The sequence below is a fragment of the Bos indicus x Bos taurus genome, chromosome 2 (genome assembly GCF_003369695.1).
Source record: "Bos indicus x Bos taurus breed Angus x Brahman F1 hybrid chromosome 2, Bos_hybrid_MaternalHap_v2.0, whole genome shotgun sequence".
Classification (NCBI taxonomy): domain Eukaryota; kingdom Metazoa; phylum Chordata; class Mammalia; order Artiodactyla; family Bovidae; genus Bos; species Bos indicus x Bos taurus.
Genome location: NC_040077.1, coordinates 17497684 through 17513534, shown reverse-complemented (window position 1 = coordinate 17513534; position 15851 = coordinate 17497684). Strand labels below are relative to the sequence as shown.

Here is a 15851-nt window from a genome sequence, read left to right as displayed (position 1 = left end):
AACTGTTAAGAATGCTTCCTACAACACCATTAATACCATAAAAAAAAAATGTAGAAAACATCTAAGTGTCAACTGATAAGGGAGGAAGTTTATTTTTTTAAAAAAGAAACACATATTAGAGAAGCAATATTACTAATGAAATTCAGTATGTTTGTCCTTTATTTTTTATTTTTTTTGGTGTTTTTTTTTTTTTTTTTCAGTTACTTGGCACACAAAAATTTATATGAATCCTCTGTGGTACTGGGCAACTTTCCAAGGCAGCTGTCATCCACATGATGACTCAGCAATTCAGACCACTTTAATCTTTTTGTCTGTGAAGTCCATGTAAGACCTCCATGTTCTTGGATGAAAAGAGAATCTTAGCGTTGTGTAGAGGTTTTTCATGGCTTCAGGCTGAAAGTGACAAATATAGCATGTCTGCTCTCATTTCACTGGCTGGAAGTTTTCATGTGGCTGTGTGTGACTGCAGGGATCTTGGAGGGACAGTCTTCCGTGTGCCCAGAAAGAAGAGGACTAGATGTTGGTGAGCACTGATCGTGGCTGCCATAGCCATGTTGTCCCCTCAAGCTTGCTAGACATCAACAGAATCCAAACGATGTGTGATCCAAATAACGTACACTAGAAAAACATGCCAATCACAGAGATACAATATACATTGAAAAAGGACATCGTAGTCTCAATATCAAGACAATTCTGATAAAACCTAAAGAGAATAAGACAGAAAAAACAAAATAAAATAATTTAACTAATCTTCAACAGGTGGGCCACAGTACCTATTCTACAGCATGTGCAAATTTACTCAATGATCCAAAATTCCATGAAGTTGCTACACCCAGTGTTACCACTGCCTTCACACTAGTAAAACATCTCAAAGCTTCTCTCTGTCTCTTCTTTGTTGATGCAGCCTTTGGGTTAATAACTGAAGGTAAACTCAAGCCTGTATAAACCAAGTTCAAGTAGTGAAAAGAGAAAACCATGTACCATATTTCATAACTCTTCTTCCTAGAAAGATGGAAGATAAAAGCTAGGACAGAGGATATCACAAAAATGAATTACTCTGTATTTCAGAAACGGTAAGTCAGATGCTGGCTAGTCATTATTCTCAGCCTGTATTAATTATTTCATTTTTCATATGAGAAGTGAGACATCATGGTATCTGCCTTATAGAGGTCATTTTAATCAAATTAAAGAAGAGAATAAAAACTGGCCTGCCAAGCACCAAAAGTGACAGAGCTGGCTTGCACCGCTATCCATTCTGAGTAACAGGTATCTCAGAAACACCTTTAAAACAGAACTCTCCTAGAAAAAGGAAGTGGAGTTTTGCATTATCAAAGAAACAAGATTAAGCAAGTTTATACATCAAACACTTCCAATTTTAAGAAGAAACATACCTGAAAGGAAAGCTAGTTTTTTCTTCAGAATGGGTAATATCACTGAGGCCTCCATTTTACTCCAGTAAACTTCCTCCAATAAATTTTCCTCTCTGAAAACACAGAAAGTTAAATGTCAACTGCATAGCAATAATTACTCTATGAAATATATACAGGCATACATTTTTATTATGCTTCACTTTATTGTATTTTTTTACAAATTGAACGCTTGTGGTAACCCTGTAATTAAGCAAGTCTATTGATGCCATTTTTCCACAAGATTTGCTTATTTCCTGACTGCTGTGTCACATTTTGGCAATTCCTGCAACATTTCAAAGTTTCTCACTATTACTAAATTTTCTCGCCATTACTATTATTTCTCACTATCACTAATTTATAATGGTGGTCTGTGATCAGTGATCTTTGATGTTATCACTGCAAAAAGATTACAGTTCGCTGAAGGCTCAGATGATGGTTAGCCGTTTTCAGCAATAAAATATTTTTAATTAAGGCACATACATTGTTTTTCTGGACATGTTACTGCACACTTAAAAGACTATAATATTGTGTAAATGTAACTTTTATAAGTACTGGAAAACCAAAACATTACTTATTTAACAAATACTTGCTATAAACCTATTCCATTTCAAGCTCTGTGCTTTCAGCTAAAGCTAAAAATTCAATTCACAGCCTTGCCCTGAAAAAAATGTAGTCTTTTGAAAAGAAATAGTATTTTACAGCTTTTGCATATACAACTAAAAAAGAAAAGTCACTACTATTGGCACCTGCCTACAAAAGAAAACATGTTGTCAAAGTAACATGATATGTTCTCTTCAAGTTTTATCCTTGAATATTTGTTTGCAATTTGGCCATTCATTTTTGTTCTACATCAGCCCAGGGTAACATACAAATAGTAGGAAGAATGAGGGAAAAGTTCATGTTTTACATTTTTAACCTAAAATAGTAGTACTTCATGTTTCTAGATCAGTATCTTGATCTGATGAGGCTTTTCTTCAGCTCTACAAGAACCAGACAGCTCAGGCTCATGTCTAAGCTCCTTTCTCTTGTGACCAGCTTGTCAAAGATCAGATGTGAACATTGGATAATAATGATTATGAATGCTAACATTTAGCAAGTGGTTATTACAAGGCATACACTGTTCTAATTCACTTGTATTAACTTGATTACTCCTCACATTTCTGTAAGGTAAGTACTATTATTAATCCCATTTTACAGAAAAGTAAACTGGAGTTAAGAGAAGTTAAATGTGGCCCAACATCTGAAACCTAGTTAAGTGGAGATGTTAGGACTCACACCCTGGGAATCTGGTTCCAGTAACACTGTTCTCATATCACATCATCACCTTACCAATAAAACAGGCCTGAAAATATCCAGTGACATTTGGCCAAGTGAACAAGATGGAGTCTAGCTTTTGTATCATCAGTGCAAATGTCAATGCAGTGAAAGGCCATTATTAAGACGTACTAAAAATTATTTAAAAAATAATTTTGAACACAGAGACACCCTGAAACCTAGAAAAAAGAGAACTGCTGATTGAGGCTGTCAGTGGGATGCCCTCACAAAGGAATTTCAAACATGAGGGAGTAATGAAGTTACAGGAGCAACTTTTGTCACAGAAGTATCAACAGAACTGGCTTCCTAACCAGACTTTCCCTATGGGATAAGCACAGACAACTTCTCAACTACCTTTGGGTCCTTCCTACTTTTCTGAGCCTCATAAATTCTGTGAGTTATACAGCATTCTCCTAATAAATCCATTTCTGCTTAAGTTATCAAAGCAGACTTCTCTTTTAGTCAATGGAGAAACTTGACTGGTACAGGAAGCAAAACTGCAGCTTACAGTCTGGTAGGTCATATATGCAATCACTCAATGCCACCGATTGCTCTTTGTGGGTTCCCCCCCAACAATCTGCTATTATCTATTCTGAATGAACACTGACGTTTTAAGCCTTGTCACAATAAAGCTCAACAAATCAGGGCTTCCCTGGTGGCTCAGTGGTAAAGAATCTGCCTGTCAATGAAGGGGACATGGGTTCAGTCCTTGGTCCAGGAAGATCCCACATGCTGTGGGACAACTAAGCCCGTGCACCACAGCTCATGAGCCAGCACTCTAGAGCCTATGAGCCACAACTACTGAGCCCACGTGCCTAAAGCCCATTTTCCGCAACAAGAGAAACCACTGCGCCGGGAAGCCGCCTGCAACAACTAGAGAATGGCCCCACTCACCCCAACTAGAGAAAGCCCACATGCAGCAACGAAGATGCAGCACAGCCAGAGATAAATACATAAAACTTTAAAATATCAATTAATCAGCACCCAAGAAAAAAGAATATCTGGAATTCTTAAGGCATAAGAAATAATAGCTGAAGGTGACCCTTTGAGTAAATCTGTGTTATGTGAGCTTTGCGAGTCAGGTTATCAATTTTATGCCAATAAGTGCAAAATTTTGCACCACTGTGTTCTCCACATACTTAAAGCACAAAAGGGAGATGGTTCAATCTCTGGTATAGATTTATCTTGGAAAACTGTAATATCCAGAAGCAATAGTACATTTCATCACTCTCCTGAGACATAGATGCAGTATCTACACTTTCCATGACTTCACAAAACCATCTCAGCATGGCAAAATACTGATTTTCGTTTAATCCAACAGCCTTTTTCTCTAAAGAACATCTTGATAGTGATGAAAAGGTAATCTAAAGTAATGAGAAATGTAGGTTTTGGATGTGTGGGCCAAGATCAAACTGATGAATAAAATGTGAAGCAGTCAAAGAGATGAAAGCTGTAATGTTTACTTTTTATATATTCCTCCCTTCTAGAGTCTCCTTTCCATCAATCTTTCATTGTTATCATAAAAGAGGTGGGTAATGAAAAGTCATGATTACTGTACTACTAGTTCCAATTAAATTTAATTTTACAGAAGTCATTTAAGATTTTTCAAGTCCTTAGCACAGTCATCAGAAACAAACAAACAAGCAAAAACTAAATCTGCCTATCTGTAGTTATCTTATATATAGTTCATAAAATAGTTAACGTATTGGGTTGGCCAAAAAGATTGTTCAGGTTATTAATGCAACACAAAACAAAATAAAGAGAAAATCCTGCAAAATATCACTGTCCACTGCTATCACCACAGTTAAATGTTAAATATGGAGTATCTGCTCCTACTTTTCTCCAGTGGGTAGATCCAGACCACTGATTTTTCACTAGAAACTTGGTGAACCTAAACATATCTGAGTGAAATATTTCTGTAACAAGGAATGAAGTCAATGACAGGCATATACCTGATATGAGTTAATGGAAAGTAGCAAGGAAAGTAAGTTTTTAAAAAAAACTTGCCAAGTGAAGCAGGCTAAAAAAAATAGCAAAAAATTCAACAATTCACAAAGTGCTTAACACAAACATGTCATATTTCATATATGGTATTTAAAACAATCTGGATAAATTAAGTCACAATTTATTATTCATAAAGGAAGCAGAAAGCCAGTTCATAGCAGGTGAGATGCCTTGGAGAGTGGTGAATACATAGGAAAACATGCAACCATGACTGCATGTTGCCACCAACCAAAAGCAAGAAATATCAAAGTAAATTCTCATTCCTGAGTGCAAAATAAATCCTATCTGAAAACAGCCTGTCTACAGTTAGAAATGATGAATTCTGAGAAATTCTGAAAAATATAAAGAGACTAGGTTTCAATGGAAATTTGTATCTGTCTTCTAGTTTGAACATCTTTCTCAAGATCTTGAAGAGGTAAAAAAAAAAAAAAAAAAAAAAGGAAAGCTGGGGCAACTAAGTAGTTAAAGTGATATTTTGCCTCCCCAAAGGAGAGACTTGTCCTATTTATTTTCATATTTATTTATTCACTCATTCACTCATTTAACAAATCTACAATAAGCATCTACTAGAGTGAATCATGGAGAAGGCAATGGCACCCCACTCCAGTACTCTTGCCTGGAAAATCCCATGGGCGGAGGAGCCTGGTAGGCTGCAGTCCATGGGGTCGCTAAGAGTCGGGCATGACTGAGCGACTTCCCTTTCACTTTTCACTTTCATGCACTGGAGGAGGAAATGGCAACCCACTCCAGTGGTCTTGCCTGGAGAATCCCAGGGACGGTGGGGCCTGGTGGGCTGCCGTCTATAGGGTCACACAGAGTCGGACATGACTGAAGTGACTTAGCAGCAGCAGTAGAGTGAATCAAGCCAAGATGCTCTGGATATCCTTGGCATTAGTAATATATTTCATTGATGAATGGATGAATCAACAAGCAAATGAACAAACGTATGTGACTAACAATAAAGTGAGACACACACCCTAGGAGTCCTAACATCATCACAGCTACCTGACCATCCACACCTCGTGGGTGATCACAGATCACATGTGCACACTTTTCCTTCAAAGCAGCTCCTTCAGCTTCTTCTACTGGGACAGTTTCCCAGGGAGCCAGCAGCTACATAATCACCAGATGCTGGAGAAAGGCAGGTCTATGATGCTAAGGGGGACCACGATGGGTTCTACCAATGGGCAGCCGTTAGAGGGCAGCAGAGGATGTGCTAAGCAGCAGTCAAAGAGCATTTCGGGCCTTTTAATCAAGACTGGGCAAACTACACTTCATAAGAGATTGTAACTGATGATATGAATGGGTGCACTGGAACTCCTCTTTCAATGAGTATAAATCAACCAGTTTATTTGGAAAATTTAGTTATTCTTCGAAGAGTATTTTTAACAACCAGTGAAAACCCATTAGGATAGCCGAAGGCTAACTAAATCATCTCTAATGAGTCTACATCATGTAGACACATAATGGCAATGAGCAAAATCAGAATGCAGGCTCGCTCCCTTCGCCTTCTATTTCCAGAAGAAATACTACAGTTGTCCTTAAATTCAGATTACAAATACTTTCAACTAGTGTTACAGAGCAACAGCAACCTTAGATGAAGACAAGTAAGCACACACAGAAGTACTAAGTATTGCCCAGCTGGGCACATCGCCCACATATCCATATGTAAAATTAGGCAGAAGGAAGCATCACTCAACTTTACAAAAATATATCAATAAAGCAGATCAACAGTTAAAAACGTGTGTCATTTTTTTTACTGTAGGTGCCAATGTATGATTATTAATCTGGGTTTACAATAACATTGACAATTCTGAAAGAAAACCAAGCTTTTGGGATAGACTTCAAATGAAAATGATAAAATGCTTAACTTTCACAACAGTACAGATCTATCCAAAACAGTAATTCTTCTAAATAAAATTGAAACCTGAAGTATTCTCGTTTGACACCATTTTTACAGATGGGTCAGGACCGAGTTTATTCCATGAGGGAGGGAAAAAAGAAGAAAGGGATGAAGGAAACAGAAAAAGTTCCAAGTTTTCCATGAAAACATAACCTACTTTAAAAGACAAGAAAATTCTACAGAAAAGGTCCAATGGGACATGAGAAGTCCTACACTGCATTTAAATGTCAAAAAATTTAAAGCTAATGGTAATGATATTCTGCCACTTAAAAACCCTTTTCAAAAACAATACAAGCAAGTACCCCTACATCATCACCCTTGCTGCCCCTTCTCCTCAGGAGCCAGACATGCGTATGTTCAAAAGCAAAAGGGAACTCAGTTCTTTAAGGACTTCCTCACCTCTTGAGCTAGTCTACCAAGTCCTTAGCAACTGCAAACCTTCATTTTTTGAAGGTTCAGCTTCAGAAGGTCCTTTATTGTATGACTTTTTCAAATTTTTGGCTTTTCCTATCTGTGTTAATTTATAAGTAAATCCTTCCTCGCCAAAACCAGGGCAGCAAAAGGAATACTACTTTAGAGAAGTGAATGAGGCTGATGGAATTCCAGTAAAGACATTTCTGGCATCCCCAGCTCTAGAGTACCCCATGGCTAGAGAGTCTTTACCTGATACGAGAGCTCTCTGAAGTGAACTCTCTTCATGCACAGCTTTTGCATCTGAGTATCACACTGAGCTCCAAGAAGCCTGCACCACTTCCTTCCCCAGGGCAATGGATGTGCCCACCGAGTCCACCTGCTACGGAACAGGTCTGTCTCAATCATCAGGGGAAGCACGTGATAACAAACTCATAATCATATTTCTAGATCCCATCCTCTCTTTATCTCAAAATTTCTCTGGGTCATCATTAAATCTGTTCTCTACTGACCTTTATCCTAGAAAGAAGTGTTCCTACTCTATACTCAGCAAAGACATACATACTTTTCATCGAGATAATCTCAGGCTTTTAAATCTAATTCAGACATATAATTGTCTAACAGACTGAATAAAAGTATCATCCGGTTCCTAATTTTTGTTTATATAATGAAAATATTTGGTACATCAAACAGCACACTGGAAAAAAGTTAAAAATGTGTAATAGTACAAAACAAAAGTTTAAAAAACCTAAGTTAACTAAAGATATGGAAAACTATTCACAAAATGGAAATTATTATGGCATTACCCAAGTAGAAAGAAGCCAGTGGAACATGTGAAAGTTATTTTCCATCACACAAAAAGTCCATTAAAAAAAAAAAACATAACAATGTATTTTTGAGCCAGAAACACAAAAACAATACTGACCATACTGCAAATCCCTTAACTTGTTCAGTAACTAAACAGTCACATCACAGTTATACATGCAGCCAAGTAACTCAAGACATATGGAAAACTACGTACAAGATGAGCACCTCTTTTTCCCTCAGAAGGCCTGCTAGCAATACTAGGTATCTTTCCCAAGCAGAGTCCTCCCCCACTGAACACCTTTCTGCCGTGGGACTCTGTCCCTGAGAGGTGTTCTCTCAGAAAGGCGGTCTGGTGCAGTGATAAACATCATGCCCCAGGGCAAGGGTGTGACTAGGAGGAGCCACTTACTAGCTAGGTGGTTTGGACAATTCCTTAACTTTTCTTTCATGGGCATAGTCACTGAATCTAACTCATCAGACCCAGGATTCGGTAAGCTAATACATGTGCAGTGTTTAGTATACTCTAGAATGGTAAGCACTCAATGGCATCTATTATTAACAGCTCAATTTTCCTTCCTCCACCAGCTACTATTTAGCTTTCTACCACTGATTCTCCACAGAGGCCACAGCCAAAGCATTCCCACTGAGGCCTTCTTGGTACAACATACTAAAACGGGAACAAACATATTTCAAGTAGCTTAACACATCTTGGCGTTTTTTTCAAGTTTCAAGAACATAATTTCCCCCTCAAAACAACATAATTATATGCATTGCAGGTAGATTCTTTACCTTCTGAGCCACCAGGGAAGCCATAATTACATTAATATCCCCATTTTTTCTGATGAGACTGAGGCACAGAGAAATTAAGTAATTTGCCCAAGGTCAGACAAAAACTAAAAATAGATTCAGAACCAGTGATTAAAACCATAGAGGGCATCTACTTCAACTTTTTCACCTTACTGATAAGGAAACTGTCTTAGTACACGCGGGCTGTTATAACAGAAATATCATAGATTGAATGGCTTATAAACAACAGAAATTTATTTTTCACAGTTTCATTCAGGCTGCTAAAACAAAAATACCCTAACGTGGGTGCTTATAAATAAATTTATCTCCCATGGTTCTAGAGTCTGAGAAGTCCAAGATCAAGGCACAGATAGATCCAGTGTCTGATGAGGGCCCCTTCCTGATTCTTGGGGGGCCATCCTCTACGTCCTTACTTGGTGGGAGGGCAAGGGAGCTCCCCGGGGTTTCTCTTAGAAGTGTACTAATCACCTTCTAAAAAGTAAAGTGAAGTGAAGTTGCTCAGTCGTGTCTGACTCTTAGCAACCCCATGGACTGCAGCCAATCAGGCTCCACCGTCCATGGGATTTTCCAGGCCTACCCAAATACTATCGCACTGGCGATTAGTTTTCAACATATGAATTTTGGGAAGGATACAAAAATTCAATCTAGAGCAGAAACTGAGATCTATAAACATAGATTCACTGTTCTAACACTGAACAGCACGTTGAGTAATAACATGAAACCCAGACTCCTAAAACCCTGCACAGGGCTTCTCTCCTCTATACTGTCACATAATACAATCAAAATTAAAAATACATGAATTAACAGAGAACCATTATTTCTACATATGTGAATAATTTCTTAAAATAAATGTCCCCACAAAAACTTACTCACAAACATTCACAGCAGTATTATTCATAACACTAAAGACATGAAAACAACTCAAATGTCCATCAATTCTGAATGAATAAACAAAATAAGGCACATCCATACAATAGAACATTACTAAGCAATTAAAAAAGGACTGAAATATAGATACATGATACAACATGGATGAACCATAAAACATTATGTGAAAAAAAATTATGCTAAGTGAAAGAAGCCAGACACAAAAGGTCACAAATTGTATGATTCCATTTATATGAAATATCCAAAACAGGCAAATGCACAGACACAAAGCAAATTAATGGTTGCCTGGATCTGGGTTAGGTATGGGGAATGACTGGTGATGGGCACAAGGATTCTTTCTTGGGGTGACGGAAATGTGAAATCAAATTGCAGTAATGACTCTATAACTCTTTTAACATATTATTGAACAGAGATGTATTACTACATCTTTTGTTGCCCCAACGTTATTGACCACAGACATTTCAATATTCACTTTCATAACAAATCACCAGCCACAGGCATTAGTTTCTGCAAAAATCCCCTAGTCAAAAAATGTGTTACAGAATCATTGAATTGCAGCCTTCGAATGGGTGAATTTTATGACCATAAATTTTATTTTAATAAAGCTATAAAAAAATAATTAAAAAAACAGAATTGAACATTTTATAAATCAGGAAAATCTGAATGAAAGTGATGTGCACTTCAAGTATCAAAAAATAAAAACTAAAAATACGTAAGCATTTGTTCCAGAAAGTCTATGAACTGAACTGTTTATGCTGAACAATTTATCCCCAACTTTTACTATAATTAGAATACCCTGCTATGAAAGAACTTCAGCTACAAAGACAAATTTCTTTCAACATTGTACATTCTGGATGGTGTAAAATAAGAAAAGATTAAATGGATTAAACAGAGGGGAGAAAGGAGAGTGTAAGCAATAATACTGATACCATTTTTACTTTACAGTTGCCCAAACTATCACTTTAAGGAAATTGGCACTACAAAAGGGCATTTAGATCTGCTTTTTATTTTTAAGCTATGGGGAGATTTATAAACACTGGTCTCTTGGACTTCCCTGGTGGCGCCGTGGTAAAAATCCACCTGCCAGTGCAGGGAACGTAGGTTCAGTCCCTGGTCCGGGAGGATCCCTCATACTACGAAGCAACTAAGTCCCTGTGCCACGACTGAGCCTGTGCTCACCAGCCCACAAGCCACCGCTACTGAGCCACATGCTGCAAGTATTGAAGCCCGTGTGCCTAAAGCCTGTGCTCTGCAACACGAGAAGCCGCAGCAATGAGAAGCCTGAGCACTGCGATGAAGAGTAGCACCTGTTCGCTGCGACTACAGAAAACAATGGAGATATAGTGTAACCAAAATAAATAAATGAACAAAATTTTAAAAATAAAAAATGGTCTCTTAGGGCATCTCAAAGCTTTCATACAAATATACATAAAAACATCCAAGATTTGAGTAAAGATTAAATACGTATTCCTTTCAACAGTATCATATGTCCTAAAACAAATCATCTGCTTTTGAGAAAAGTGTAAAATATGCCTCTGAATTAAAATAATACTAAGACTTTTCAGCATCCCATAAAAATCAGAGGCTTAGAGGATCAATGAATGCAAATCACCTTAAAACATCACCTACACTTGAAAGGTGGAATGTGAAATTAGTTATCTGTATATTTCCTTATGCATGCTCTGTCGTGTCCAACTCTCTGCAACCCCATGGACTGCAGACTGCCAGGTTCCTCTGTCCATGGGACTCTACAGGCAAAAATACTGGAGTGGGTTGCCACTTACTACTCCAGGGGATCTTCCCAACCCAGGGACTGATCCCATTAACTCCTGCGTCTCCTTCACTGGCAGGCAGATTCTTTACCACTGAGCCACCTGGGAAGCCTAGGTATATAAGGTACATTTCCTTATATCTCCAAATAAAATAACAGTGACTAGTATTATTGAAAATGTTCTATATATAATAGTAAAACAATATTCGAGTCACTTCACCTTCACTGCTTCATTTGTAACTCACAACTCTGAGACTAGGATTACTGTTATTTCCATTTAACAGCTAAGGAAACTGAGGCTAAGTGAGATGAAGAGAGCTTAACCAGCCCAAGCTCATGCAGTTAAAAAGCAGCAAAACTGGCATTTAAACCTAACGCTGCATCCAAGGCCTAAGTGCCGTTACTTCTCATGCTCTTGCTTAACACAGTGACCTATATTATGGTATGAGTAAGGAGGGCCTTCAGCATCTCTCAAATAGAACTGCTCATTTTTTTTAGATGTAGTGACAGTAAATTTATGTCTATTAAAAACAGTGCCTTATCTTTTATTGATGACACTTTAACATTTACAAACACAGTATGTCTGGGATCTGCATCAATGATGGGGAGGGGGATATGCATGGAGTAGGATTGGTCATATTGACAACTGTTGACAGTCAACAGATAATGGGTAAACAGTGGTTCATTTTACTACTCTCTCTGCTCTTGCATCTTTGAAAATGTCCAAGATACAATTAAGAAAACTAAGTCTTTAAACATACCAATACTGTAAAAGAGGAAGACACAATCTTTAACAACTTTTTTTACATTCAGCAATATTTTCCTTATTTCAAAGTCAAGAGACAGGAAACAGGCTACCCATAATTTTAAAAAATTTTCACATATTCACCATCATATCCTAAAGTTCTTCATGTAGAAAGATCTGAGTATTTGGTCTCCAGCTAAGACTGCTGAGGAGGAAGAGACCAATTCTGACACATGCAATAACCAGAAGATAAAAAGACGACGGCAGGCAGGCAGAATGCCTACTTTCACCACTGCGCTGGAACTGCAGACTTAATTCCTGTCCCTATACATTTGTCTCACTTTGTGACTGGAGGCATTTTTTCAGAAGTCTCCCTCTCACTGTATCATACTCTTTTATAAGTAATTAAAATTATTAAGAAAAGCAAAATTTATGTCCACAATAGGCATTTGCTGTGATGGATGAACAGAATGGCTGGTCAGAAGACAGGAAGAGCTCTTGGTGGAGACTCAATTAACTACCATATTGTTTGACTCAGAAAAGAATGAGAGTCCAAAGGTTTTGCGTATAACATATTAACACATAAGAGCATATTTCAAATTTAATAACAACTTGTTTTACCTATACAGTCAATAGAGCCAAAAAAACTTACTTCTAAAATCTAAAGTAGGTATTAGCTAGCTCAGCCGTTTGAATGTGTCTACTTGTTTGCCCAGGACAAAGCCTGGCACATGACCAACGCACAATAAATATTCGTTGAATAAACTCCCTTCTTACAGTCCTGCCAGCTTTCTCATTTAGGTGTCACTGGGCAAAATAATTAGGAAGGAGGAGAAGCAGCAAGGGAAAAACAAGCTTAATAATTTTACCTGACAAAGCATTATGAACAGAGCATGCATTTGCTCTGTAGAGAATATTAAATTACATAGTTCAGGGACCTTTACTGAAATATCTTGGGGCCTGGCCCATCGGGATCATGAATGAAGAGAGACATTTTATAAAGCCTTCTTTATGCTGAGCCAACTCTTAATTTTGGCTTTTAGAAATGGCTTGTTTAACTTTACTACATTTATAGTCCAAGTGAGTTTTCATTATCTATTTTCAACACTTGGGAAAAGTTACTATTTAACATGAACACTTTTTCATTTTCGGAAGTTGCATCTCCACTTTAATCACAGCATTCATCATCAGCCCCTCCTCCACCTTACCTTCTCCCTTTAACATCTATAAAATACTTCGCAGTTCCTAGTTCTTTCTTGCTGTATTTAAATGGCTCCTGACTTGGCACCCACATCTCACCTGGCAGATCATCTTATCTGTAGAACCCACAAAACAACCACAGAAGAAACTTCAGACTCCTCTGGATAGCCAAAGAAGAAGCTTTTGACAGCAAGTATTTCTAATAATTGAAACAATATCATGTCTGCCATCAACGAATACTATATTCTGGAAGGAAGATGATGGCAACAGCAATTAGAAAGAATACTATTTTTCTGTTGGGACACACAACATACAAAATTAATTTTTTTAAAGTGAGAAGCTATATCAATTATTTACTTTACAGAAAAAAGATGTAAGTTTAAAAGGGCTTTCTTGAACTGGCCGCTACTTCTAATACAAAGTTAGGTAAGGAGGCAACAAAGCAGCCACTTCCCATTTTTAATGACTTCTGCACTGTGTGTCTGGAAGCCCTGAAAACAAGCAGAGGCAGCAGGGTATCATGAGGAAGAACTAGAGTCAGACCGAGCTGGGGTCAAATCCTAACTCTGCTCCTTATTAGCTGTGTGACCTTAAGCAGGTGGCTTCACCACTCACCCTGGCTTCATACCTCAAGAGGGCCCAGCTGCCATTGTGTACAAGGCGAAATCCCAGAATTCTCTCAATAAATCCCTTTTTAGCTTACATTCAATACAATGGCTTCAATCCTTAAAATTACAGGGACTAAAACTAAGACAATCACCCTCCTGAACTCCCTCCTAAGAGCCTCCCCACTCCCAGGAAATCTCCCTTGATACCCATCAACCGAACACCGAGGCAAACTGAGGGACGGACAATCCTTTCCCCTACAAGAGGAAATAAAGACAGAGGGAAAAAAGCGCGCTTTGCAACAGTAACAGAGGGAGTATTCTTAAAGTAGGATTCTCGTAAGTCCCTAAGACATCAGCCTTGCTTACAGAAATGCAGAACCATGAGCAATCATCATCTATATAAAACTACTACAAAATTAAATCAGAACAATTATGCTGATGAAAAATACCTCTCCAAATCAGTAAAAAGCAAAAAACGTTAATAAACATTCCAGGCTCAACTGTATCTCCTTAAACACGAATTTGATATACAACAACAACAAAAAAACCCACTTTGGATCACAAATTTAAAGCTGAAAAACAGAATGAACAAAATAACAGAAATGAAAGAAAAGGTGAAGAAGATAAAATTCTATCAGAACTGAAGATCAAATCACAAGGTGCTCAAGAATAAATACAAATAAAACCTATAAAAGGCATTGAAGAAAACAGTAAAAGAAGAGAATGAAAATGACATGATGCAGTAAAAAACAGAAAGCTTTTGAAATGAAAGATAGACAAAGAAGATATAATTATGTGTAACTTGAGTACCAATAGAAGAAAAACAAAACATTAGAATATTTAAACCTATAATCCAAATGAAAGTGTCTCAGAAACAAAAGGCCCAACAAGACATAATAAAAGAATCCAGTAGGCAGAAGACTGACCTGCTACAGGGAACTCCAAGACAACAGTCACAATGAAACTGCTCAGACTGTAAAAATAAAAGGGAAATAAAACCAGGAATTTCAAACAAAAGGATCGAATGACTTGTAAGTGCAAGAAAATTAAGACTGGGATCAGATTTCTTAAAAAAACGACATAAAGAACAAGACCACATTTGTAAGCAAGGAAACAAAGTGTGAACCGAGCTGTCCTTCCAGTGTCAAGGCTACAGAAAAACAACTTTAAACATGTAAGAACAGGGAAATTGTGTTCACAAGCTCTTCTTTAAAAATCTACTAAAAATTGAGATAGATCTAACCAGTAGGTGACTGGGAAACTGCAGCCAAAGATGATAGTGAGGACTTAACAAATTTAACTGTAAACCTAAGTGCAAAAACAAATCTGCGGTTAGGTTTGAAGGCAAACTAGGTATAGTTCAACTAAAAACATTGGGAGAAGAGAAAAAAAGAAAAGCACAGAATAAACTCATTGATTATTGAAACAGCAATAAGGTAAGGATCAAAGCACACCATTAAAAACTAAAATAAAGGACAGTAGAAAGTTAAACATGAAAACAAGGAAGAGGATGTTTTTAAAAGGAGTAAGCACACAAGTAGCTTCTATAACAAAAACAAAAAATCCAAAATGTCCAAAGACATTTTTAAAACGGAAATGCAAGTAAAGCATATTGGCAGCTAAACGAATGGCTAACCGCGATGGTGGTGGGGGACAGCCCCCAGTAAAAGCACATCACAAAGAAAATACAACAATGCCCGTGAAACGCACTCAGTGGCGCATGAGTCTTCGTGACCCCATGCCAGGCTCAATGCATACGGGAGTACATAACACGCAATGACAAAACTGAGATCGAATTCAACAATCACTAACAGAAAATCATTTTTTAATACAGCTCCTAAAAAGGAACTAATGCTTTATGCAAGAGATAACCTAAGAAAGGTGGGGTAAAATAAAGGTGGAGGATTAAAAGGTACAAACTATTATGTATAAAATAAGCTACAAGGATATATTGTATAGCACAAAGACTATACCATTATTTTTT

The 15851-nt window shown here is 37.5% G+C and overlaps 1 protein-coding gene across 3 annotated transcripts in view; it reads right to left on the bottom strand.

The window, feature by feature from the left end:
• The window catches only part of SESTD1 (SEC14 and spectrin domain containing 1), a 143002-nt gene that overhangs the window by 91906 nt on the left and 35245 nt on the right, over positions 1 to 15851 (bottom strand). For all 3 annotated transcript variants that reach the window (XM_027556391.1, XM_027556373.1, XM_027556383.1), the window contains exon 2: positions 1392 to 1483. In XM_027556391.1, coding sequence (XP_027412192.1) covers positions 1392 to 1446 — 55 coding nt within the window. In that variant the 5' untranslated portion in view covers positions 1447 to 1483. The remainder of the gene's footprint in view (positions 1 to 1391; positions 1484 to 15851) is intronic.